This window comes from Oncorhynchus mykiss, chromosome 4 (genome assembly GCF_057628025.1).
Source record: "Oncorhynchus mykiss isolate SJ-2025 chromosome 4, ASM5762802v1, whole genome shotgun sequence".
Lineage (NCBI taxonomy): Eukaryota > Metazoa > Chordata > Actinopteri > Salmoniformes > Salmonidae > Oncorhynchus > Oncorhynchus mykiss.
This window is the reverse complement of record NC_143025.1, coordinates 71,023,094-71,050,439: the sequence shown is the minus strand read 5'-3', so window position 1 is coordinate 71,050,439 and position 27,346 is coordinate 71,023,094. Positions and strand designations below refer to the sequence as shown.

Sequence of the window (27,346 nt, the reverse complement as noted above, 5' to 3'; positions counted from 1 at the left end):
TTAATTCTCCAATTACTTTTTTTCTGTAATGAACGTCTACACTCATCCTTTTGAGTGATGATTTGTAATTCATTTAGTTACATTGTGCTGGATGAAATCATTATATCGTACTGAGAAGGGTTTCACTTGGATTGGATTCGTTTTCCTTTGAAGGAGTATAATGCAATAGTGTGACTTGCAACTGAGTCCTAGCATTACATGTAGGTGTCTAACAACAGACCCACATTCCCATAGGGGTTATTTATTCCACCATATAGCAGATATACCCCTCTATACCCATGTTAATGGCAATCATTCAATCTTATGTTTTGGTACTGAAGCAATTATAAACCAGGTTGATATTTCAATAATTATTTTCTTATTTGTGCCAAGTTTTCCCTGTTAGGTTTGTGCAGTAACATGCAGTCTGTGATTGTCCCTGTCACGTGCCTGCGTTCATTCATTTGTTTCCTGAAAAACCTTGACACACTGTTCCCAGGGGTGGATTTTACACTTCATTAAAACAATGGACTTAATTATGGATCCTCTATTATGGGACACTCCCCCTCGTCCCAGCCCATACACTTCCTTCTCACCTGTCCAATAGGCACGCCTCAATCCAATAATCATGGCCACCTTGGGACAGGAGGCGCTGCCATAGACAATGGTTCAGTGACAGCAGCCTGTTGTCTGACATAAGTCACTCCGGTAGCCTCTGGGTGTCTATAATTTATACTAAGGTCCCACAAAGTGCCTCCATCTTTCTCTACTCCACCTCTTCTCTTCTCCTCACTGATCACCTCCATTTCTACCCCTCTCCATTCCTTCACTATATCCCTCTTCTCTTCCCTCCTTTCATTTCCCCTCTCTTTATCACTAGCCCTGTTTATACCTGTTGCTAACATGGGTCCTTTGTCGCGATCTTGTCTAGATTCTGATTTTACCCATATTTCCAGAAATGTGTCTACACATGGTATTAAAATGTGTCTGTTATTCATCCAATGTGTCTGCATTTTGACCACATTTCCTGGCACCTTCCTTTATGCAAATTATTTCAAAGCTATTCTTTCAAAATATTTTTTGTTTATTGTAAGACACATATTGATGTAATCAGTCAATGGTTTCTCTGTCCATATCCGTCTATACGTGTAAGATGTCCAGACAATGCATGTCTGACTACCTCCAGAGGTGGGCAGGATGATCTGATCACAATGTGTCTTTTGATTGTCTACACCCGTCTAAAAATGTGGCACAATCAGAATGTGGACAAGATCAGGACAAAGGACGCAAGTTAGAACCAGGTTTAAATGAGGCTTGTGAGGATCTCCCCCTCCCAGCAGTCTGACAGGGAATTATGAATGTGTCATAAACCTAGAATAGGATGAAGACTCTTTCAAACTTGAAGCATCTTTATTGCCCTAGAATCCTGAGAATGGTAGTAGTAGTAGTAGTAGTAGTAGCGTACATCTCATCTGAACATGGGTTACATCTCTGTTGGCGCTGGACTTTATATAGGCCTACAGAATACATACATTTACATCCCCTCCACACAGTATTGCTGGATCACACTTTATAATATACTTTGTCACAAAAATATACAGATTATTCCATTACAGTGCACAGATGGAGCAAATAATGGACTTCTGAGATAAATGCATGACAGTTGTCAGTAGTAACATTCCTACCAATTTAGTTTCCCTTCATTTGAACATTTATGATTTTCAGACATTTCTAGTTTCTGGAACAGAAACACACAGAGACACATTTGAAATACCATCACCAGATCTTCATCATAAGAAAGAAACGCAGTGTTTTGCACAATTCTGTAATCTACAACTCAATGCAAAAAATACAATGTTTCAATGCACTGTACATTATTATATCGCCTTGGATGCTATGTTATAGTACAGGTATCAGTGCCATGAGTTTAGTTGTGAAGCTAGTACAAAATGTTTTATTTACTTATTAAAACAAAAGTACTTAAAAATCTTACGAAATTGATCTATATTTGTTCCTCTTATTTTCCATTAATGCCACACTGGTAAATAAAAAACAAAACAACAAAATAATCAAGCCAACAATAAATACATCTCATTTTCAATTTCTCCCCTCACCTTCAGAATCTGTGGGTCAAATTTACTTCATGTCTTTCCCTGAAAATATTTCAGTAATATCAAGTGACCCTAACTTCTGCTAGTTAAGTGTCTTACGGGACACCATACTTTATTGTGACCATTTGCCGCATTGTTTAACTGTGTATCCCACAACCATTCTTTGGCAAGACTGTCCACAGTTCTTTTTATTTAAAAAAAGAAGAGTTATTAAAGCACTACAATGCAAGATGAACAGGCTTAGAGCTGGTTTCACACAAATAATAATCCTAGAGGATCTTCAAGTTTTGTGTCTTTCTTCCTTTTCACTAGCAATGTTTACGTACATATCAATAACTACCATCAAAATCCCTTGGAAGGTAGTTATCCCTGTCATAGAGGTGATGTCAGTCCTTCCTCCTCTCCTTTCTTCTCCTCTCCTCTCCTCCTGAGTTTGTGAGCAGGGCTGTGTTAGCCTTGTCAAGTACCACTTCCTGCATTCATTTTGACCTTTATGACATCACTACCCTATCCTTCCTTTATGTGATCCTAGTCCCACATGGCTGGTCAGGCCTTGGCTTCCAGCAGTTCCAGGAACAGCTTGTGCATGGGCACACGGCCTTCTTGCTTGATGCTGCAGAAGTGCTGGACGGCCCTGGCAGCCGTCTGCCGGAGCAGGGGCAGGGTCATGATGATCTTGCCTGCCCGCCGAGGGTCCTCTGTGTGCTGGGCACTCTCATAGTCCTGCAGGGCCCCATGGAGCACATCCTGGAGCCTCTGGACTGCCTCCACGTCCTCTATCTGCATGGAGTCTGTGGAGAGAGGGGGAGTGGGAAGACAGATGGAAAGGGAGAAGTAGGGTTAAGATGTTGGTGGCATATACTGTATGCAGAGATTGAACGCAAGAAAAGCCAAATAGCCATTGGAAAAGACATGCCTGACTCAATGTAAATTATACCAACATCAACAGTGAAGTTCCATACCTGAGTTAGCCAGCGCAATGGCCTTGACAATAACAAATTCCTCTTTTTCTATTCTCATGGCTTTGTATTTCTTCACCAGCTGCAGTATGGCGTTGTTTAGGTCCAGTACACCTGCCAGTTTGGACTGCTCCTCATCCATGATGTAGTCCTCAGCATACACCAGCTTATCCTCCAAGGCCAGCGAGCGAAACACCACGCGCAGGATCAGAATCTCCATCCAACCGCTCTGCAGTAGACTCATCTGGTCTGCCAGCGAGAGTGAGGGGAAACCTGTAGAAAGAGGGATGGAGAAAAGGGAGAAATTGAGAGGTTAGAGCTAGCTAGGTCAAATTAGGGATAAAGAGAGAAAGGGAAATGAAGACATATCTTAATTGAAAAGATACAAATGAAAAATACAAAGGTTTCAAAAACATCTGCACTCGAAAATGTAATTGTGATGGTTTCAGTCAGAGTGGCTGGACCTATTGGAGATATTAGACCAAGGTCAACCGAAGGGTTACTGGCCGCGGGGTCAGTTGGGGTAGAGGGACAGAGGCAGGAGGTGTAGAGCAGTTTAATAGTGAAATTCCTAAGTTGTCCATCCAATAAAGACACCCCGTTTGAGCGACAAATACACCCCCATGTGAGCATGATTAGATCCACACACTCAGTCTCCTCACACACACCCACACAGCATAATCAAATTAAAAAAACTTTGATTACTTTACAGAATGAAGGAGGGGGAGGCTTTTATTTTTGACACCATCAGTGATTCTTATCAGGGTCCGGGCACTTTTACAATCACCACGGTGACGCCTGTGGCTCCCGCCCCTCTCTTATCTCTCCCAGATTGATTGGAACGCCGTCTGTGGACTCTTTCATTGGTCGATAGGGATCTGCTTTCCAGTATGGAACGATTGATCAGTAGAGGAGGGAGAAGCATTGTGTAAACCTGTGTCTTTGTCTTTGAGGACACCTCTATATGGTCACACACAATGGGACACACACTGTAAAGGAGCATCAGCAACGTCTTCTGTCCCACAGAGACAAGACAATGCCAGCAGAGACAAACAAAGAGGTCCTCTTTTTAACCATGGGATGGCATACTCAAAGCTGTTGTAAGGGTTGCGGGTATGTGGAGATCTTGGGACAATGATATGCTCACATGCTTCAATTTGAGAGGGTTATCTGGGCTTGAAGGGTTCAGCTGAGCCCCTACAGACACACAGACATACTTACCTCACAGCCAACTTACGGCAGGCTAAAAAAGGCCAAAGCGTGGGGTGAGAGAGGGTCTTACAGCTCATCTTCTCCTAGCCTGGCCCTCAGACAGAATCAATGTCAGTCTTCATGACAGAACCAGACAGGGGAGGGGAGGGGAGGGGGGGACTCACCTCCCCCTGGGCAGTAGCAAATACAGCCTGTGCCCCTCTGCCAGGACACTGGTTCCTCCAGCCATGGGCTGTAGCCTGCCACTCACACAGAGCTGATGTGACACCACCATTACGGTGCTACAATTGGTGTAGAGCTGAGAGTACTTTCCCTCTGTCCCTCCTCTCTTTGTCCTTTTCTACTTTCTCCCTCTCACAGCATCTATCTGACTATCTCTATCGCAATCTCTCTCTCAATCACTATCATCCCACTCTCTCAGTTTCTCTTTCAGTCTCTCTCCTTCTCTGTCACCCCCTGAGGTGGGTCCCTGGTGTGTCTGCTCTGGTTGTTTCTCATGACTGCTCCACTCCCCCAGACAGGAAAACACTCCACTGGCAAATGGCTACAAATACATACAAACATATGACTGACTGTGTTTGACTCCCACTCTGACAGTAAACACTGGTGACAAGCAAAGAAGAAGAGGTCCAAGGCAGCCAATAGGGGAACGCTTTGTTGCTTTTCCTCCTTTCTTTGAGAACAATGAAAGTGCTGATCAGGAAAGTCTGCACACACACACCTGCTTAGGTAGCTTGTTGTGTAAGCATTACTGGACAAAAATCAACAAAAATACAGGTGTTTCCCGAGTGATGTTTTGGGTGTGAACAGGACATTAACTGCTGATAGAGGAGAGAGACGTTCATCCGAGTGAGAGAGAGACAAAGCTTGGGGAAAGAGAGAGAGGTGAAAAAGATACTGAGTATATGGTCATATCTACCATCACTGCTATCTATTTGGCTGCCATATTTTTGTGGAAAGCCATTAGATTCCTTAAAGTTTGTGTACCCTGACAAATTATGTAACAGCACTTATGTAAGGAAATTCAACAGTTCAACAATACAATTAAAGTTTATTAAACAAAATCTCACGTTGTTTGGTTAAACGAGGCAGGACAATTATACAGTTAGATATCTAATCCTGTCTGTCACCATGGGTGAAGTTGTGGGAGGGACTAGTTTTCCCAGTTAGCCCAGATCAACACAGCTGGCCCACACCCAAGGGCTTTTCCAAAACAAAGACTTCCCAGAGAGAGAGTGACAGAGACAGGGCTGTCACAAGCTCAACCATGTATCCACAACAGGTTGGAATGCAAACTCAACAGAGGGGGGCGAAGAAAGATGGCGTCTTCCTCTTTATCGCCACCATTAGCGTGTGTCCGATGATCCATATGTGTTGTCACTACACAACTAAACCCTGGCTTGCTTAAACAGCTTATTTAGCTTCCTATGCCCTCCATCCAGGAGAGCACTAATTAGGAGGAGTCCTCCCTACACACTCCTCTTAGTGGCAGGGAGGAAGGAGGGAAACATTTAGAGTACTAATACTTTCAGGTAGTACTAGGCTCTGGCACATAGTCAAGTGACCAATGGCGGAGAAAATATCCCCCCCCCCCCAAAAAAAAAGAAATAAAAACAATATTATTATATTGTCGGGCTCCCCAGATAGCATATGAACTCGTCATTACACGGAACAAAAATATAAATGCAACATGCAACAATTTCAAATATTTTACTGTGTTACAGTTCTTATCAGTCCATTTAAATAAATGTATTAGGCCCTAATCTATGGATTCCACATGACTGGGGATACAGATATGCATCTGTTTGTCACAGATACCTTGTATCAGACAACCAGTCAGTATCTGGTGTGACCACCATTTGCCTCATGCAGCACGACATTCCTTTATATAGAGTTGATCAGGCTGTTGATTGTGGCCTGTGGAAAGTTGTCCCATTCCTCTTCAATGGCTATGCGAAGTTGCTGGATATTGGCTGGAACTAGAAGACGCTGTACACATCGATCCGGAGCATCCCAAACATGCTCAATGGGTGACATGTCTGATGAGGCCATGGAAGAACTGGGACATTTTTTGCTTCCAGAAGTTGTGTAGAGATTCTTGTGACATGGGGCCATACATTATCATGCTGAAACATGAGGTGATTGCAGTGGATGGATGGCATCTCTGTGCATGCGAATTGCCATCGATAAAATGAAATTGTGTTTGTGGTCCGTAGCTTTTGCCTGCCCATACCATAACCTCACCGCCACCATGGGGCACTCTGTTCACAACGTTGACATCAGCAAACCGCTCGCCCACACGACGGTACAGTTGAAACAGGGAATCATCCGTGAAGAGCACACTTCTCCAGCATGCCAGTGGCCATCGAAGGTGAGCATTTGCCCACTGAAGTTGGTTATGACGCCGAACTGCAGTTAGGTGAAGACCCTGGTGAGGCCAACGAGCATGCAGATGAGCTTCCTTGAGACGGTTTCTGACAGTTTGTGCAGAAATTCTTCACCTGTCCGGGTGTGGAAATCCTGGGCTGGCATGTGAAGCCACGTGGTCTGCGATTGTGAAATGACCTTGGAGGCGGCTTATGGTAAAGACATTGAATTCTCTGGCAACAGCTCTGGTTGACATTCCTGCAGTCAGCATGCCAATTGCAAGCTCCCTCAAAACTTCAGACATCTCTGGCATTGTGTTGTGGACAAAACTGCACATTTTAGTGGCCTTTTTTTGTCCCCAGCACAAGGTTCACCTGTGTAATGATCATGCAGTTTAAGCAGCTTCTTGATATGCCACACCTGTCAGGTGGATGGATTATCTTGGCAAATGAGAATTGCTCACTAACAGGGATGTAAACACATTTGCGCATAACATTTAAGGGAAATACGTTTTTTGTGCATATAGAACATTTCTGGGATCTTTTATTTCAATTTATGAAACATGGGACCAACACTTTATATTTTGTGTTACATTTTTGTTTTTCTCAGTCTAATGGCAAAATGTGTAGAATAGCAGGAAATTAGCTCAGGGATTATTTGAGTTTAACATTTAAATGTAGGGGAAATTTATAATGGAAAGATGTATATTGTTCATTTCCATGTGAGCTCTATGCCTGGAAATGCCATTGTCCAGAGCAAAGGATGCCAATTTCAAACTCTCCAAAAAAGGGTTTACAATTTAACTGAATGTATGTAGTTTCTTTCTGTGACTTTAAATAATATTTCTTTTAAAACTGTGATTCCTAAAAGATGTGTACGGAGATGTGGTCAACTCCGTCAGATTTGTCTAAAATCCTAAATGAATCAGGAAAGAGCAGGGTCAGCGATACCCTTAAGGATCCCTTATTCATGTCCTCATTACATGTAAGTGCAACAGGACCACTCATGGTCTGTATTCTCTACTTTTGATAGATTTAAACAAACAATATTTGAATCACCATGGTCACAACTATAAACAGTCAACTCCATCTGCCTGAAAGATTCAAATAGAATAGGAATTTTGGTTCAAATATGTTCAATTTAATTAGGTTTTAGTCATAAAGCAAACATTCAGAGTGCTGAAAGTCCTGATAGAATGGTTATTTTTGCATTGGGGATTTTTAAATGAATCATTTTCCATATTTTACAAATGTTTGTATTGAACTTAGACCGAAATAAGACAGAATATGTGTGTTTTGAGTATCTGTTGTCAACTCTGTCATTGATGGCTAACCCCCTTTTTGTCAATATTCTGAAAAAATATTGAAATCACTGTTCTGCAACATATGCTCAAACAATTTAAGTATTTGTTGTTCTAGACATAAGGGATAATGGGGCCCCGCGGAACTGCGCCATGCCACTGCAAGTGACACATCCATACCTTGGTTTAGCAGAGCACAGACATGTACATACACACAGATTCATACTGTTTTCTGTGTCTGGACTAAAGTCTTAATCCAACTCAGGGGGCAACAATCTCCACTCTGAGCTGATAAGAGTTTTATTGACTATGATGTGTGTTTATGCCCCTGTGGGTGCGCTCGTGTCTGTGTGCGTGTTTGTGTGTATGTACAGTATACCCATGTATTCCTGTATCTGCATGTTTTCCTACCAGGGATGTGTTTGGCCCAGCCGATGTTGACCACCAGTTCGCGGTCGGCAAGGTCACACAGTATGGTCAGGGCTTTGATGTCACTGTCGGGGACGGTGGGGTCCGGCATGGCAAAGATACTCTCTGGTTCAGCCACCAGCAGGAGAGAGACTACCTTATTCTCTACCAGACCACCTAGAGGAACTGAGAGAGAGAGAGAGAAAGAGAGAGAGAACGAGAAATGTTCATTTAAAATAGGCTTTATTAATATCTAAATGCACAAATGTGAGCCTGTCGTGAGAGAGAGAAAGACAGCAGAGAGAGAAAGACAGAAAGAGAGAAAGACAGAGAGAGAGAAAGACAGAGAGAGAGAAAGACAGAGAGAGAGAAAAAAAGAAAGAAAGGGAGAGTGTTTTTCTTGTATTCTTACATGTTCTCTTCTGAGGCAGGCCGTGTTGAGGGTTGAGGTAGGGGCTGTTCTCAGAGTCTATCCTTCTCTTGTACTTCTGTCTGCCCCCACGCACCCGGTCCAGACGCACACCTGGGGACACACACACGCACTCAACTTTAGGTACATTAAACACTTGCATGTGTACACAAAAACACTGTATTCCTGTTTAACACACTAACACAATTTCAACACCAGGAGAGTGATGCACTCTTTGAGTTTATTTGATTGACATTGGTGACATCTGTAAGATTATAGGGAGCCTTAGAGATGTCACAACCCTGTAACACAATAAGCAACGACACATAGGCACACGATGACAACTGGTCATCTTAACAAGCTCAGCGGTAACCATCAACATGGAGATAAGGAGCTAACAGCAAGATTAGGGGGGTAAAAAGGGGCACGTGGTGGGGGTAGAATTTGGGGTGATATTTCACAGCCACAGCACACACACACACACGGACATGCGCGTGAGCACATTGGCACACTCCACCATCCAGTGACACCCTATCCCCCTCCAAAAGAGAATGCATCAGTCATACTAATGTGACCTAGAGAGCTTTTATTAGAGGTCAGAACAAAGGCTGCTGCCGAAACAAGGTCATTTGTTCTGACCTCTGCTGCTAGAAAAAAAATACATGGCAACTTAAAGACAATTTCAGTGAGTGCAGGATTTTTTCCTTTCTTCAAATATATGCCTTTTGAACCCAACACCATTCTTTCGTCACTACAACATTTGAGCTGAGCATGCCAATTTCTCTTTATATGCTATGCTTAACCCCCTGATGACACATCACTAGTCCCTGAATAGTAAGATAAGAGCTGTGTAGACTCCTGTCACATGACTTGGACTCAAGTCTGACTGAAGTCACACATTTAATGACTTGAGGCTCGATTTGATAGAAAATAAAATAGCTTGAGACTTGACTTGGACTTGTAACCTCAAGACTGGGGACTAGACTTTGACTTGAGACTGAAGCCTTGAAATGATCTGGCAGGTTTGGTAAAGTTTTGTCACTCATTTTGTGGCACAGAGTCTCCATGGAATACACTGCACTCAGCCAGAGACAGTAGTCGCAGCATCGCACTTGCAAAAAAAACGTGCAACAGATTGGCTAGTGAAACAGTCGGCCCTCTGATTGGACCAGCAAACTGTCAATCAACGCAAGTCAGTTGAGCTTGCTAACAGATTGTTGATTTGCTGTATAGGATCGGGTGCAGCACAAACTTCAAATTGTAGGAGAGGATTGCCATAAATAAATATGCAGCTCCAAAAATGGTTAGGTGACCAAGAATATTAACTGTTTACTTTGCAAGCTCACCAGCAACGGAGCATCAAGCAACAATTACTAACACAGAGCTACTTGTCTTTTGGTATGTCAAAATGGCTTGAAATGTACTTATGAAGCTTGCATTTGGATTAAAAAAAATTAAAATAATTATTACATAACCAAATGTGTTGCAGACAAAATAATCAAAAGGGCCGTCTGGTAGCCTCAATAAATAGACAAAGATTTGTATTTAAATAAGTAATTGCATGTTTCGTTTTTCTTTTTTTTTTACTTGACTTGAGACTCCACTCGATTTGACTTGGTCTTAGAATACACGACTTGGACAAGACTCGAGACTCTACCCGTTCTACTTGGACTTGACTCGAGACTCTACCCGTTCTACTTGGTACTCGACTTGAGACTTACTTTTGACCTGAAATTATAGTGACTTGGTCCCCCCTCTGGCCTGAGGAGATGAGAGGGGTATTAAGGAGTGAACAGGCGGGTAAGCTAGGACCCCTGGAGCTTTAGTGATGTTGGTCCTTCCACTGTGGTTGGAAACGTGGTCTGAGTTAGTCTAGCGGTTGGCAGGTGCTACAGTTTGAAGTTTGGGACAGGTGATGATGAGGGATGAGGATGTGTATACTGGGAGAGATTTCACTGTGTTGACACACACACTATTGCCCCTTTGCTTTCGCATAATCCAGTGTATGTGTCAACACAGTGAAATCCCTCCCTACATACACATCCTCATCCCAAACCTCAAACTGTAGAAACTGCCAACTGCTAGACTAATCCAGACCATATTTCCGACCACAGTGGAAGGACTGACATTGCAGGTTGACGTTTATTATAATGAATTTTGCCCTGAAGGCAGAACTCAGCGATATCCGCTAGATGGGCCACCTGCAAAGTCAAAATTGGCTAGCTAAATTGTAAAAAAAACTAATGAAAACAACAATTACATTTTTGGTCTTAATTTAAGGCTAGGGTTAGGCATTAGGATTAGCAGTGTGGTTAAGGTTAGGTTCAAAATCAGATTGTATGACTTTGTGGCTGTGCCAGCTAGTAGTAACTGCAGTGCTGCCTCCAGAACAAGATTCATTATAAAAAATGTGTAATTCAGAGGGGTTGGGTTAAATGCGGAAGACATATTTCAGTTGAATGCATTCAGTTGTACAACTGACAAGGTATTCCCCTTTTCCTACCCAGATGGTCATGCATCACAGCAATCTTCACTTTCTCTCTCAAACTACTCTCCCCTCTTCTATTGTATCATCTCTCCCTTCTGCTAAATCCTTCTCCCTCCTGACTCTGCCCCTTCGACCTTACTCTCCTCCCTTTCTGCATCCTTTTGACTCTCACTGTCTACCTTTCCTCCCAGACGGTTCGATCTTCCCCTTCCACTCTGTGGCTGAGTGACTCACTGTGTGCTGACAGAACAGAGCTGCGGGCAGCTGAGTGGAAACGGAGGAAAACTAAACTTCCGGAGGATCTATCATCCTTCCACTCCCTTCTCTCTATCTTCTCTTCCTCTGTATCCACTGCTAAAGCTCACTACATTTCAAGCTTCTGCCTTCAACCCTGGGAAACTCTTCTCCACTTTCTCCTCCTTCCATAGTCCTCTACCTCCCACCTCCTACTCTGCGGACGACTTTGTCAACCATTTTGAAAAAGAAGTTAACGACATCCGCTCCTCATTCATTCAGCCCTACTAAGCCCACTGATCCCACTTACACAGAATTGCCCTATGCCTTGACCTCTTTCTCCCCTCTCTCTCAAGATGAAATCCTGCGACTGGTGATGTCCGGCCGCCAACAACCTGCACACCTGACCCCAGCCCCTTCTCCAGACCTTCTCTGGAGACCTTCTCCCATTCCTCACTTCCCTCACCAACTCATAACTGACCACTGGCTGCGTCCCCTCTGACTTCAAGATGGCCAGAGCTGCTCCCCTCCTAAAGAAACCAACACTCTGACGTCAAAAACTACCGAGCAGTATCCCTTCTTTTCTTTCCAAAACACTCTCTCGTTATCTCTCTCAGAATATAATTTTTTTTACCCTAACCAGTACGCTTCAAGGCAACTCACTCAACTGAGACCACTGTCCTCTGTGTCACAGACGCTCTCCGCTCTGAGGAAGCCTCTGTTCTCGCCTCTGTTCTCATCCTAAATCTATACGCTGCCTTCGACACAGTGAACCATCAGATCCTCCTCTCCACCATCTCAAGATTGGCCAGGCACTGCATAATCAGGCACTGCATAATTGGTTCTAGGCCCGCTCCTCTTTTCTCTTTACACCAAGTCACTCGGGTCTGTCATATTCTCACATGGTCTCTCCTATCACTGCTATGCGGAAGACAATCAACTACTCTTCTCCTCTTCTCCTGACACCTAGGTGGCAACACGCATCTCTGCGTACCTGGCAGATATTTCAGCTTGGATGTCGGCCCACCACCTCAAGCTCAACCTCGTCAGAATGCAGCTGCTCTTCCTCCTGAGGAAGGCCTGCCCGCTCCAAGACCTCTCCTACAACATCTGTAGAGTACGACCTTTCCTCACACAGGAAGTGGCGCAGCTCCTAATCCAGGCACTTGTCATCTCCCATCTAGACTATTGCAACCCTCTGTTGGCTGGGCTCCCAGCTTGTGCCATCATATCCCTCCAAGTTATCCAGAATACCGCAACACGCCTGGTTCTCAACCTTCCTAACTTCTCCCATGTCACCCTGCTCCTCCATACACTCCACTGGCTTGCAGTCGAAGCTTGCATCATCTTCAAGATCCTGGTGCTTGCTTACAGAGCAGCAAGGGGAACTGAGCAGCAAGGGGCAATTTTGGCAAATGCCAGATGGGCTCGACCATTATTTTATTGGGAGGACTGGTCAAAATTGACACCCTCAAAAATGTATATAAAAATAAAACAATGAAAAAGGTGACATGGCCGGCATCCCATGGGTCTCTTAAGAATCTGAGCTGAGGTCACGCAAACTCACATTCAAACTCTGTCATCAGTTAGACAGCCAACATCATGGATTGTAAAAAAACGGAAAGGGTGCCTATAAACGTAGAAAACGCACATTCTACGTTGTCATCTTACTCAAAACTTCCTATTTTTGGGGAGGCTAAAACCATGATTTTTTTCAAACAGTAAAGTACATTATCTTCATGATTCCTGTAATGAATGGATAAAACGCCAGGGCCAAATTATTGTCCCAGTCCACCCCTGAGGGAAACTGACCCTCCTTACCTTCAGACTATGCTCAAACCCTACATCCCAAGCCAAGCATTCAGTTTGCCACCTCTGGTCTCTTGGCCCTCCCTACCTCTATGAAGAGTATCTTAAATAACTCTCACATTGCACCCACAAAACAAAAACAACTGTCGTTTCTTACTAGCACTGAGTTTGCTGATAAATACTTTGTTGAGGGAAAATGTAATTAATACGATTGTGATGTGTTGTTGTCTCACCTAACTATCTTAAGATGAATGCACTAATTATAAGTCACTCTGGATAAAAGTGCCTGCTAAATGACTCAAATGTCAAATGTAATGTAAATGTGTGTGCGTGTGTACTCTGTTATCCTGATTATCCTCCACTGCTATTTTTGTCCCTTTCGTTGTCAGCACATTCCGCTCTGAAGAGTTACACTTAGCTCTGATGTGTATGAGTAACTCTCAGACCATGCTCTTACACACACACACACACACACACACACACACACACACACACACACACACACACACACACACACACACACACTCTACACGGTTGGATTGATCTGAGGGGTCCGATAAGGAGGCGGTTGTTGGGTCACTGCCCCTCCCCTCTGCCCTCACCCCTGTTTCATGTCCCCCTGCACCCCTCGAAAGGGGTGGGATCAAGAGCACGATATCCACGGAGCAGGAAATGGACCAGGGCAACATTCTACATGGCATCAGGCTGTGCGACCTGGAATTTTAATTCGGGAGCACCACTGCAATTTTTTTACAAATAAAACTTATTTCCGAGTGCCTTAAAGAAAAAAGTTAACACATACTACAGACAAAACGGCTTGTTTCTAGCCTAAACAGTTCAGAATGCAACGTTTCTCTTAAAGAGACACTGTTCAATTTTCAATGCAATGCATCTCAATGGTAAAATTGTTTTTATACAACCTAATATTCCACAAATTACTTTTTAATGTCAATGACAGGTATTTGTATAAACATTTAGCTATTTATAATAATAATTTATTATATAGTAAACTGTATTTACAGGGTTACATATTAGTTTCTAGGGCACAACATGTTTAAGTTTGGAGCACCAATGAAACATTTGCAGTCAGCATGTACACTACCGGTCAAAAGGTTTAGAACACCTACCCATTATTTTTTACTATTTTCTACATTGTAGAATAATATCGAAGACATCAAAACTATGGAAAAAAGCATATGGAATCATGTAGTAACCCAAAAAAGTGTTCAAATAGCCACCCTTTGCCTTGATGACAGCTTTGCAAACTCTTGGCATTCTCTTAACCAGCTTCATAAGGCAGTCACCTGGAATGCATTTCAATTAACAGATGTGCCTTCTTAAAAGTTAACTTGTGGAATTTCTTTCCTTCTTAATGCATTTGAGCCAATCAGTTGTGACAAGGTAGGGGAGGTGGGTATACAGAAGATAGTCCTATTTGGTAAAAGTCTATATTATGGCAAGAACAGCTCAAATAAGCAAAGAGAAATGACAGTCCATCATTACTTTAAGACATGAAGGTCAGTCAATATGGAAAATTTCAAGAACTTTGAAAGTTTCATCAAGTGCAATCGCAAAAACCATCAAGCGCTATGTTGAAACTGGCTATCATGAGGACCGCCACAGGAAAGGAAGACCCAGATTAAACCTCTGCTGCAGAGGGTAAGTTCATTAGAGTTTCCAGCCTCAGAAATTGCAGCCCAAATAAATGCTTCACAGAGTTCAAGTAACCGACACATCTCAACATCAACTGTTCAGAGGAGGCTGTGTGAATCAGGCCTTCATGGTCGAATTGCTGCAAAGAATCCACTACTAAAGGATGCCAATAAGAAGAAGAGACTTGCTTGGGCCAAGAAACACAAGCAATGGACATTAGACCAAATCTGTCCAAATTTGTCCAAATTTGAGATTTTTGGTTCCAACCGCAGTGTCTTTGTGAGACACGCAGTGTGGGTGAACGGATGATCTCCACATGTGTATTGGAGGAAAAGCATGGAGGAAGAGGTGTTATGGTGTGAGGGTGCTTTGCTGGTGCCGCTGTCTGTGATTTATTTAACCAGCATGGCTACCACAGCATTCTGCCGCAATACGCCATCCCATCTGGTTTGGGCTTAGTGGAACTATAATTTGTTTTTCAACAGGACAATGACCCTACACATCTCCAGGATATGTAATGGCTATTTTACCAAGAAGGATAGGAATGGAGTGCTGCATCAGATGACCTGGCCTCCACAATCCCCTGACCTCAACCAAAATGAGATGGTTTGGGATGAGTCGGACCGCAGAGTGAAGGAAAAGCAGCCATGTTCTCAACATATGTGGGAACTCCTTCAAGACTGTTGTAAAAGCATTCCAGGTGAAGCTGGTTGAGAGATTTCCAAGAGTGTGCAAAACTGTCATCAAGGCAAAGGGTGGCTATTAAGAATATCAAATAGAAAATATATTTTGATTTGTTTAACACTTTTTTGGTTACTACATGATTCTATATGTGTTATTTCATAGTTTTGATGTCTTCACTATTATTCTACAATGTAGAAAATAGTGAGAATAAAGAAAAACCCTAGGTGTTCTAAAACTTTTGTCTGGTAGTGTATGTGTAGTAGCAAAGTCACTGAGGGAGGAACTATGTAAAGCTGCCTGGATAATGATCTGATGTTAACAAATACCCTTCCTTATTAGCTTACTGCACATCTGTCACACTCATTTCACGGAGGGCCGAGTGTATGCAGCTTTTCGCTCCTCCCTTGTACTTGATTGATGAATTAAGGTCACTAATTAGTAAAGAATTCCCCTCACCCGGGTGTCTAGGTCTTAATATAAAGGAAAAAAACAAACATCCGCAGACACTAGGCCCTCCATGGAATGAGTCAGACACCCCTGGCCTACTGGAAGCTTGTTAGTCATGCACTGGGTCATGAAAGGATGTGAAAAACTCTGATTCTTTTGAAGAGATAAACAAATTAAGGAAAATAGCTATTATTATGTATATAATATGGCCAAGCCTTAGCCATATAATTCAAATTCTACTCATTCTATTTCAACTGTGTGCCCAGAATTTAAATTTAAAAAGCCTCCCATGTGATTAGACCTATGTGATATGATTTACTGTCATATCCTCGACACACAAGGACAAACCTGATAGATAAACAATTCTCAGGGGAGAGATAATGCATAAAGCCCTTCTTCTGGTTTAACCCTATGAGGAAAGACCAGTGTTCCAAGTAGTGGAACAATTAGAATGTTTGTTAGTCCACTGCCCTACTGAATTCTAAAATCGAACAGTGGTTCCATGCTTAATCAATTTCTAATCAGGTCTCTATTCTAGACCGAGGATCTCTATCCTCTTGTGTTTACATTGACCTCTCTCGCCTGTTAAAAGGCACACCCCCCTGTCTCTACCTTTACTGCTGCCCCCCAGAGGAAAAGGGGCATTACGCGGCACAATGGGGTGCGTTACAAGGACCACTACCAGGGGGTTTACGATGGGAGTTACGAGGGGTGGTTCACATTTCATGGAGGTCCAGGAAACCCACAAGGCATCTGGAGGAATTTACGAGGGGTGGGGGGGGCAAGGCTATAGGAGCCAGAGCTGGGTGCGGGAGATGCCCTTCCCCTATTAAAAGGAGCTAATTAAAAAAGGAGACGCACACGCTCGCACATGCTTGCACACAAACACACACAGGGTGACAGAAAACAGATGCTGAATCCTTCTCACCCTGGTTGACGGATGATTAAATCAAAGCTGATGAGCTGAAGGGGGAGGGAGCAGGTGGCAGTAAACTCTCTCTCTCTATTAACAGCTGCCGATTACTCACATGCAGCCTTCAATAAGTGGCTCATACAGTGAAGCTTTGCCTTTTTGGGTCACTTCTTTATCTAGCCAACAATATGTCACCAGTCACACACTCCAGTCCTGACCACAAGACCATGAGAGCGCTGCCCCAGACACTCACTGTAAAACTCTCCTGAGTGTTTTGGGGGCCATGTAGAATGTACGATATGTGTGTTGTTCTGGATAATCTATTTCTATTCTGTGTGTGTGAGAGTAGTGAGTCAGAAGGAATAGAGATCCATTGTATGTAGCAGACAGCCATGGTCTATTTTGGAGGTACAGTAGCATCCGATAAAGATACACCATACATGAACACTGAGCAGTGAGCAGGCACAGTAGCAAGCACCAAGGGGCTGGACCTGTTTAACAGGCAAAGGAATTACATTTCACACTGAAATCAATACACATCTATTTGTTGAGAGGACGTTTATATCCACAAAAATATCAAAGATCTTGATTTGTATATTATTTTCTATTCACTGTATTATAACACTGTAATACGACTTAATGGATAAAGTTCTATTGGGATACAGAAAAGTATATATTGGCATATATGGAGGAGTATATATATTTCAAGGTAAATAAAGGAGTACATGTATTTGGCATTGAGGAGTAGAGAAGTTCCTTCCTCACCTTCTCTCATCATGCCGACGTTGAGACACTTCATGAAGCGACAGGCCTGACACGACTTCCTCCTCCGCTTGGTGATCTCACACTCACTGGTGGCCGGGCAGCTGTACTCGATGTTACCTGTGGGTTGGAGAGAAAGGAGAGGGGGTGAAGATAGAGAGAAAGGTGGAAAGACAGAGAGGAGAGAGGGCAGGAGAGATGTAGAGACAAAAAGCCAGTCAAGAAAAGGAGGCAATTTTCTCGATCCCTTACAAAACCTTTCATTCAACCACTTCAAAACAAACAACATGCTGAAAAGAGACAGGGAACTCTAAGAAACAATGACAAAAAAAACAGGATAATGTTCTGGAAGTCAGTCAATCAGCAGCACTCTAAGCTGCCACGTCCTATTACATCCAGGAAGCATCTGATCACCTGATCTACTGTAAGCATCTACTGTAAGCATGACCCTTGTCATGCCCATCTGTGTGCGGTGGCGGCTAAACTAGCCTAAAGTGGGTCTTAGCCTATGACCCATTCACAGACAATCACATTAAAACAACACCACAACATGCTGCAAACATATGGATGAGCCACACCCACAAACACACACAGGGCCAGCACATTCCCACACTTTCCTCTTGTGTAAACAGTCCTCAGCTTAAACAACAGATGCTGTGGGGCAGGTTAAAACACTGTTGGCAACACATGCTGTCGTGATCACCACCGTGTAAAGCATATACACTATGTACCATATGTGTACATACACATGCACTTTTACACTCATCATATGCTGCTGCTACTCTGTTCTTTATTTTACTCATACTATTATCTATCCTGATGCCATCACTTCACCCTGTACCTCTGCACATTGACCTGGTACTGGTACTCCCTGTATGTAGCTCCATTCTTGTGTATTTTATCCCTCGTGTTACTATTTTTATGATAGCATCATTGGGAAGGGCACATAAGCAAGCATTTCATGGTAAAGAAAACACCCGTTGTATTCGGCGCTTTGATTTGGATTTGATTTGAACACATCCACTAAGGCCTTTACTGTATAGGCGGAGAAGGCATGGGAACCTGTAAGCTTGCATCCTTAGAGTTGATCAGGTGTTGATACTAAAACAGGCTGTTGGAACTCACATGTCCTACTGCAGGTTTATCTGTATAAAGCCATACACCTCTGCCCTTTGACCATATACTTTTTTACACACGTGGGCACTTCAGTTAACCTCAATGCTTATGTGAGTTGGCCTTACCCTGAATGGTCCTCTTGAAGAAGGCCTTGCAGGCCTCACAGGAGGCCACTCCGTAGTGGTACCCAGACCCCACGTCTCCACACACCAGACACAGCCTCTTAGCCACAGAACCCAGCATGAACTCACACTTCACTTGGCCATCCTCACCACACAACCGCCTGGAGAGAGAGAGAGAGAGGTTACACTCACATATATGATACATGCACCCAAGCATAAACCCATACATACACACAAAGACAGACAAAAAGACACACAAACACACAAACACCCACCTGTTGGCTGTGCCGTTGTTCCCCATGCCCGCTTTGTGTCCATAGAGCCCTTGTGAGTCCAAGCCGTTGGTGCGGTTGTGGCCCTTGCCCAGGGGGCCATAGCTGGAGTTGGTGTCCGAGGAGGATCCCCCGGGACTGGGTTGGGCTGGACTGTCCCCCTGGGAGCTGGGGCTGGAGGGCTCATGCTTTATGGAAGGGGGACAGGTGGGGTCCAAGCCCCTCACTGACATCCTGCCAAGGAGTCTGGGGGGGGGGGGGGGGGGGTACAGTAGGATACATTTATGGTAACATCTGGTAACATGGCATGATGGATTTAACATGCCCTTTCTGTCTAGATCTATCAGTCAGTTACACCACTTGACCTCAACGTAGACCTACACAAATACACCCACCCATGCATTCCCTTACAACCTCATACCTGTCCTGACCACGTACACACTGACCAACCATCTTCCAGCACCCTTTTTCACTAAACTTCCTTTATCCTTTCCCTTACTCCATCTATCACAGGGACAAACAGAAAAAGGGTAGGAAACGTCTCCCCCTCTCTCCATTCCCTGTCACTCTCCCTATTCCTCTGTGCCTCGTACCCCTATCCCTCTCTCCTGATCCCTTTATCTCTCTCTGTCTATCTAGCCATCTCCACGCTCACCCACCCAGCCGTTTGCAATTTCCCACATATGCAAAGCTGAGGTCCATTACACACACAGGAGATTGCTTAACATATGGAAATCCAAACAAAGATCCTGGACCAGATAGTTTTTTTCTTCCAGACCTCTTGGGGAAGGTATCCCGAAGTCAGGGGCACAACTTTCACTGGGGATGGGGGGGATATGGTTTATCCGACAGGATAAAATAAATATATATATATATATTATTATTATTATGTCCCCCCCACTTCTAAAACTGAAGTTGCGCCCCTGGCTGTAGTAGATATTACCAATTGTGTTCAGTTACCTAAACAAAGTCTATAGATTTGATTTTTAACTCTGTCTACTTGAGCATTGTAGAGGTATTCATTTTGGGAATGTGTTGTTTTTCTATGCTAGTACAAACAGTGTGTGTTCACATTCTACTGTATGGAGGTATGTTCATCCCCCTACAGTGGGCTACAATGCACATGACAGTATTCTAAAATAATGCTCACACACACAGGCACACTGACCCATGTGACCATAAGCTCCTACCACCTACACATACTGTACACACTTCACGCTTCATTCACACTTCATTCTCAGACATGCTTTCAAATGTGGTCATGTGTCATCGTAAACACTTGAACAAAAACACACACGTGCTTGCATGCCATCGTGTGTCGCCATACCCCCTCCCAGCTCATGGCAGGAACCCAAGCTCTGTTCCTGCCATGTAAATCCACACGGTCATGACCACCATTCATTTGACAGGCAAACTATCTGGCTGCCCTAAACACCACCAGAGTCAACCATGACCACGCTCTATCGCCCCTCGAAATACAGAGAGAGAGAGAGATTGAAAGAGCGCGAGAGAGAGAGAGAGAGAGAGGGGGATAGAGACTCAGAGAGAGAGAGGGGGGGAGAGAGAGAGAGTCATTCAAACTTCAACCTCATTCTACTTCAGTTTTATATTAAAATAGATAGTGATATATTGTTCACTCCGAAGTGGTCCAGTAAAGCTGGCAGAGGACAAGGGAGTGTGAGGAGACCATTCTGTTCTCTCATCAGCTATCCATCACAAAGGTAGATATTGCTGTGTCAGCTCCACCTAGACCTGAATTGAGGCATTCTCCCATTACTTAGTGGCAGTAGATTTTTCTCTCATAATGCAATAGCATTAGAGTGGAATGGTAAGACGTGGTGTGATATCTAACCTGACAGAGCTATAATCTACAGCTCTTCATAAAAGCTAATCAAAGCCCTGTCAGTGCAGTTCCCATAGACGCTGGGTGTAAATCACAGACTCAGAGGTACATTATCAAACAACTGTGTGTGTGTGTGTGTGTGTGTGTGTGTGTGTGCGTGTGTGCGTGCGTGCGTAACACTCTCTGTCTGCCCATATCCAAAACAACTCTAATTGACAGAGAGAGAGAGGGGGATAAACATTATTAGCTGAGAGGGAGAGAGAGAAAGGGGTCTATCGCTGGGCCATTACCCGGGGTGTGTAGAAAGAAAGGAGAGGAGGCAACACTCACTCTCAAATGAGCAGTCGCAATATTGCCAATGACCAACCAGACGCACGCACGCACTCAGCGAAGCAAAAATAGAGGTAGAGGGACAGAGGGAATGTCTCAATAAATGGATTGTCTGGGTTTATTTCATTTTAGTTTAATAGTCCACTCTGATTTTTTTTTTTTACAAACATTACAAAATGTATCTAAAATGTTAGGTATAGGTTCATGTGGATGTAAGTTACTCTAGTTATGCACCCTTTTTGGGGCCCTGTTCCCACTATGAGATATGATGGAGAGTCTGAGGAGCGGGATGATGAAAGACTATTCTACTTTTCAATTCACATTACATCCCTGCCTTACCTTTCGTTGTGGCTGGAAACTTGACATTCTTGGTCTGCACTTCAAATTGACCGTAAATATCACAGTAGCCACTAGCGAGTAAGAACAAACTATTCATCAATGACATAAACTTTTCTTTTAAAACACATTACACTATTGAATAATAATGATTAACCCTCTCATGTGATAAAAAAAGTACAGCAGGCCTACCGTACAGCATGACAACAAACCAGGCTTCATTTTTATCAATATCATGCAAATCACGGTAAAAGCAAATTGAGATTGAAAATGTGGGTATAAGTGAATTCACCACAACGAGCAGTTGATGGAAACCCACCAATAAAATAAAATGCCTCATGATTTGTCAACGTGCCCAATTAGTCTGTACTTCAGTTTGATCAACTACAGCCTACTGATAACAACCACAAGCCGCAGGTAGCCTAGAGCAGCCTATGGGATCGCATCTGAGCCTGGCCAGGGGAAATGTAACGTCTTGTTTTTATAGCCTAAAATAGGCCCATTTAATTGTGTTCTGATTTTTTTTTTAAACGGGATATAATGTAGGCCTTTCTTAATCCAAAATGATTGACCGGAATTAATGAATCAATCAATACAATAATGATGACATACTGTGTGAGTAACTTTTTAATTACAGATGTAAAGATCCAAATGATACAACCCTGCAGACAGCGAGCTCAGCCCTGTTACTTTTTGTCCAATCACAATTTTTTTTTTAAAAACATATGCTATTTGTATGAGCTACATTTTACATGCATGTAAAATGTAGCTCATACAAATAGGATATGTTTTTTTTTTAAATGTAACATTGTGTGGTGAGACAACAAAGTGAAAATAACTGTGATTGGACAAAAAGTAACAGGGCTGAGCTCGCTGTCTGCAGGGTTGTATCATGTGGGAATGGGCTCCCATCATTTTGCATGACTCGGTGCAGCAGGCAGCTACTGTGAAAATGTAAGAATGTAACAGGCTGTTACTGCAATTTCAGCTGAAAACTAAATAAAACAAGTCTCAAATATTGCATATGCATTTCAGCTATTTCAAAAAATATTTCTCTGCTATTACCATTTATACTGCTAGAGCGTTGGCTGTTTACACTATCCTGCTTCAAGGGGGTCAACTGTCGGGCGAGTGCCATGCGCTACCTCTGGCAGTAGCGGTTGAGACGTAGCAAGTACGCAAGTTTACATTGGAGTAATATGTGTAGCCGATGGTATTTTTACAAAACGTGTAGTAAGTGTGAAGAGGCTCTAAGAGACACATATTACTGAAATGTAAATTACTTCTTCAATTACCCCCTAACTCCTATCCATAACCCCCTGGTCAGTGATTTGGGTCAGAGGGGATTCGTGCACAGTGATTCCTAATGGGCCAATAGCAGATGAGGAGGTATCAGTCCTGAGCTGAAAAACCAGCACCACCGATAAGAGTCTTAGTTTAAGTGTCTCAATGGGCTTGGGTCAAACCAGTTTGATAAGTCTCTCTTTATCTCTTTTGCTCTCTTGCTCTCACCCTATCTTTGTTTCCCTCACTTCCTGTCTCCCTTCTCTACCCCATCTTTCTCTATCCCTCTCCATATGCTGTTAAATTCAATTCCATTTCGATTCAAAAAGCTTTATTGGCATGACAAGGCAATTCATTTAAAAAAAAGTATCTGACGCTAATGTAATAACAGGTGAAAATAATCGCTCTTCATATTTTGCTACCAAACATGGTAAGACTTTTCTTATAACTGTATATTAACACTGTAATTACACTAATAGCAACACACAGTAACACAAAAACATAAAAACATGCTCTGTCTCCACATCCTCTACATCTGTCAGTCACTCTCCCTCTCTGTCTAATCTCCTGCTATCCTCTGGTTAGGGTCTTATCTGAGCTGTTGTCTAATATTATCACAGGGTTAAAATCTCTTAGATGTTAAGTCCCCTATTTACTTTGAGAGGTTCTGAAGCAGTTCCGACTGATATTTTGGTGTACAGAGCATTCTATGAATGTCGCAGGGTCCAGTGCTTTATTGTGCCAGAAAGCCTCATCTGTCTGTTTTTCTGCTTCCACTCTGTGTCAGGTTTCACACCCTACATTTGCATAGGTAGTGACGTATCACATTTTCTGGCCTATCCAGACAAAGTATCGATTTCCTCTGTTTCTGAGCGACGCAGACCAGCTTGGGAGATGGCCTATTAAATGGGACAGTCTAGTGAATCCAGCAGTGGATTCATCTCACTGTGATATTCTCAGCCGGATTTAAAGCTCTCATGAAAAAATACGAAACAATTTTGGAGAATTGAAACACGACCACTTTCTCTTGGTCACAGCTGAAGTAATGAGACTGCAAACATTCGAATGGTGTCTCTGCATCACTCAGAGGACGCTTGGCTGAAAAGTATGCTGTCAGTTACACGAAATGGTGCCAATATTGTTCAATTTGTGTCCTCAAAAGTGAGTACACCTCAGCAATTAATATCTATTTTGACCAGAAAGGTGAGTTCCAGACCAATCTAGAACTATACAGAATTACTAGTTATTGGTAATGGCCATCTCATGTATTTTTAGGAGAAAATCTACATTTTGACATTGTGTTCAAGACAGGGTTTGCTTTGCAGTGGTGCAAAAAATAGCTAAAAACACCAACAAAGAGCTAATAACACCAGTGACCTACAGAATCTCACCTCTCTCTAAAGTATTGTTCATCTCTCGCACTCTCCCAACTCTACCTTTCATTCCCTCACATTATCACTCTCTCTACCTCCCCTCCCTCACTTTCAGACCTACTCCCTTAGCTCTGCATACACAATGCAGGTATGGGTCTCATCCGTCAGCTCTGCATACACAATGCAGGTATGGGTCTCATCCGTCAAAGTCCTCATCCTCTCATTCAGGCACTTTCTTTTTCAGCAAAACTCCAAGAGGTACACTTGCTTCCACTACCTCTGTTTTACACAGAGCTGCTTATACTGACATAGTGACACCATCACACCAAATAGCAAATTAAAAACTCCAAAACTAAGATCTTAATTTGAGAACAAGACTGCAAATAGTAGTGCACTGCACATGTACATAGTTCAATGCTTACCATTGCCTAGATAGTGCTATTACACTTTCTTTACACTCTACAGACAGTTTATATACATACAGAATATGGATCAGAACAGTCCATGTACTTACTCAGTGTCAGAGTGATAGGTGAAACACTCAGGGAGGTACAGCTCTACTAAATCCATGTGCTCTTTGCCACCATACTCTGAGGAGAAAACCTGCTCACTAGCAAAGATCCCTTTGAGCTTTCTCTCTCTTTCTTTAGTTTGTCTGTCTCCTTTTCTTTCTCAGTCTTTCTCAATCTCTGTTTCACTCTCTGACACACTTTCACTGGAGCAACAGTGTCTCCCTCTCTCTAGCTCTCCCTGTCACTCTCTGTCTGTCTGTCTTTGTTTCTGTGTGTCTCGGTCTCTATCTGTGTGTCTCTCTCATGCTCTTGCTGACTTTCCCTCTAACAGCAGTGTTGAGACTCCAGCCAGTGAGGTCTTAAGTGTTGTGGCTCAGTCTATGATAGAGCACTCAAAGCTACAGCTGGTGCTCATGAATATCTAGGAACCATTTTACATGCCCCTCCCTCTGTACCACAATGCCAGTATTTGACTGGCCACCGGCTACTCCAATGAGAGCCGGCCAATAACTGTGGGTACATAGAGACAGGACAGGTGGCAGTAGTGAGATGAAAAAAAGTAGAGGGAGAGAGTGATAGTATAAGAAAGAGAAGGATGAATGAACAATAAATAATGTGGTTGTGGGGCAAGGGGCAGTGCCCCTTGGTAGTGCATCAGCAGTTTCCCTCTTGTTATGTCAGTCACTGAAAGTAACTTAATTAGCCCATGTCAGCTAACATTATATAGATTGCTAGGTAAGTTAGTCTATCCAACTATTTTGTTATTCACTCGCACTCAGATATCATATCAATATGGCATAAGTCCTGGCAAAATGTGTAAAATTGCAGGAAATTAGCTTTAAAACTGCAACATTTTATCTACATCCCATGTAGGGTAACCACATTTAAAATACCCAAATGCCGGACAACAGGATGATTTTGCTGGACATTCAAAATGTTGCCAGCATCAAATGCCAATCATTTGATCTCAATCAGTTTCATGGGAATATGCATTTAGAATTTCTTCAATTACTTTTTTGTTAGCAAATTAGAGCAGATGGTGTTCAAACTATTAGCCTTCCTGTATTTTGTTTAAATCCAAGCAAATTCTGGGTAGTGGAGCGTGCTGTTGAGTTTTGGCCACATGATAATTATTTTTGGACTATTCAGCTAGTTATGTAGAATACCAATAATCATGTGATCTTCCAAGACATTGGGGCGGCAGGGTAGCCTAGTGGTTAGAGTGTTGGACTAGGTTGCAAATTCAAATCCCAGAGTTGACAAGGTACAAATCTGTCGTTCTGCAGAACGACACTGTTCCTAGGCCGTCATTGAAAATAAGAATTTGTTCTTAACTGACTTGCCTAGTTAAATAAAGGTAAAATAAAATAGATTCAGCTTTGATCTAACTTTAAAAGAGCACCATTGTGGGGAGCGAAAAATGGCGGACTCGTTGTCCTCTGGCAGCACCCTGCTCCCACTTCACCAAACAAGCTAATTGAATCAACTATAGCCTACTCTTCTGCGTCATGCAAAATGTAGTCACCCAGACTTGTGGAGGTCTACAATTATTTTCTGAGGCCTTGGCTGATTTCTTTTGATTTTCCCATGATGTCAAGCAAAGAGGCACTGAGTTATGTACTTGAAATACACGAAAGACCACATGTGTGGCTGTTTTATGAAAATCTGGGAATATTTGGCCAAGGAAACATGTTCTGGTTGTAAAACAATCCAGTATTAAACAGGATTGAGTGAAGTTGCAGCAAGTTGAATAAGCAACTAATGAGGATGGAGCACCTCACAAGTGACAAAATCACCTTATATATTTTCAGGCTAATATGACTATTTACTTACTTTTGTAGCTCTTCATCAGAAGCAGCTTTTTAGAAGTAGTTACGCCAAACTGTCCTCTCCAAGTTGAGCTGGAATTTAGTCCGCAATATCAAAATATCAGATCACAACAAGGATTTGAGAAGTGTTTAACATCACCAATACAACATCCTTGTGATGTATATATTTTCAGAAGCACAACGTGACTGCAAGAGACAGGTTGGAATGTCTGACTGAAATATGGGACAAATCAACCTTTTTTCCCGAAATTAGTGGAGTTTGAACTTGATGATAAAATCTAGGACATGATTGTTTGGTTGCAGAACAAAATGCCAAAATGCAGGACTGTCCAACACAATTCGGGACATTTGGAAAAATGTGTAGAATTGAAGGACAAGCTGCACATTCTTTACTTTCCTCCGCCAAAGAGGGACGGCACAAAAATATTTTGACCGCGAGTTGGGTGATGCTGGGGCCACCAACCACATCTTGCTAAGGGCTCCCAAAACGCAAGAAACAGCCCTGGCAAGGGGCACAGGTTGACAGTGAAATCAGTCACCTTTCTAAATCAGAGCATATTCATTGAAATCTGACTTTTCTAGTAAGAATAGCTC

General features: G+C 42.9%; 1 protein-coding gene across 1 annotated transcript; it reads right to left on the bottom strand.

The window, feature by feature from the left end:
• Window positions 1-1,370: 1,370 nt before the first annotated feature.
• On the bottom strand, window positions 1,371-25,342 carry LOC110522310 (estrogen-related receptor gamma). The gene is made up of 8 exons (XM_021600611.3): window positions 24,926-25,342; window positions 19,249-19,491; window positions 18,977-19,134; window positions 17,739-17,855; window positions 8,749-8,859; window positions 8,340-8,522; window positions 3,053-3,322; window positions 1,371-2,881 (listed from the first exon to the last, which is right to left on the bottom strand). The coding sequence occupies exons 1-8, from the start codon at window positions 24,979-24,981 to the stop codon at window positions 2,637-2,639; spliced, it is 1,383 nt and encodes a 460-aa protein (XP_021456286.2). The 5' UTR covers window positions 24,982-25,342; the 3' UTR covers window positions 1,371-2,636.
• Between the last annotated feature and the right edge of the window lie 2,004 nt (window positions 25,343-27,346).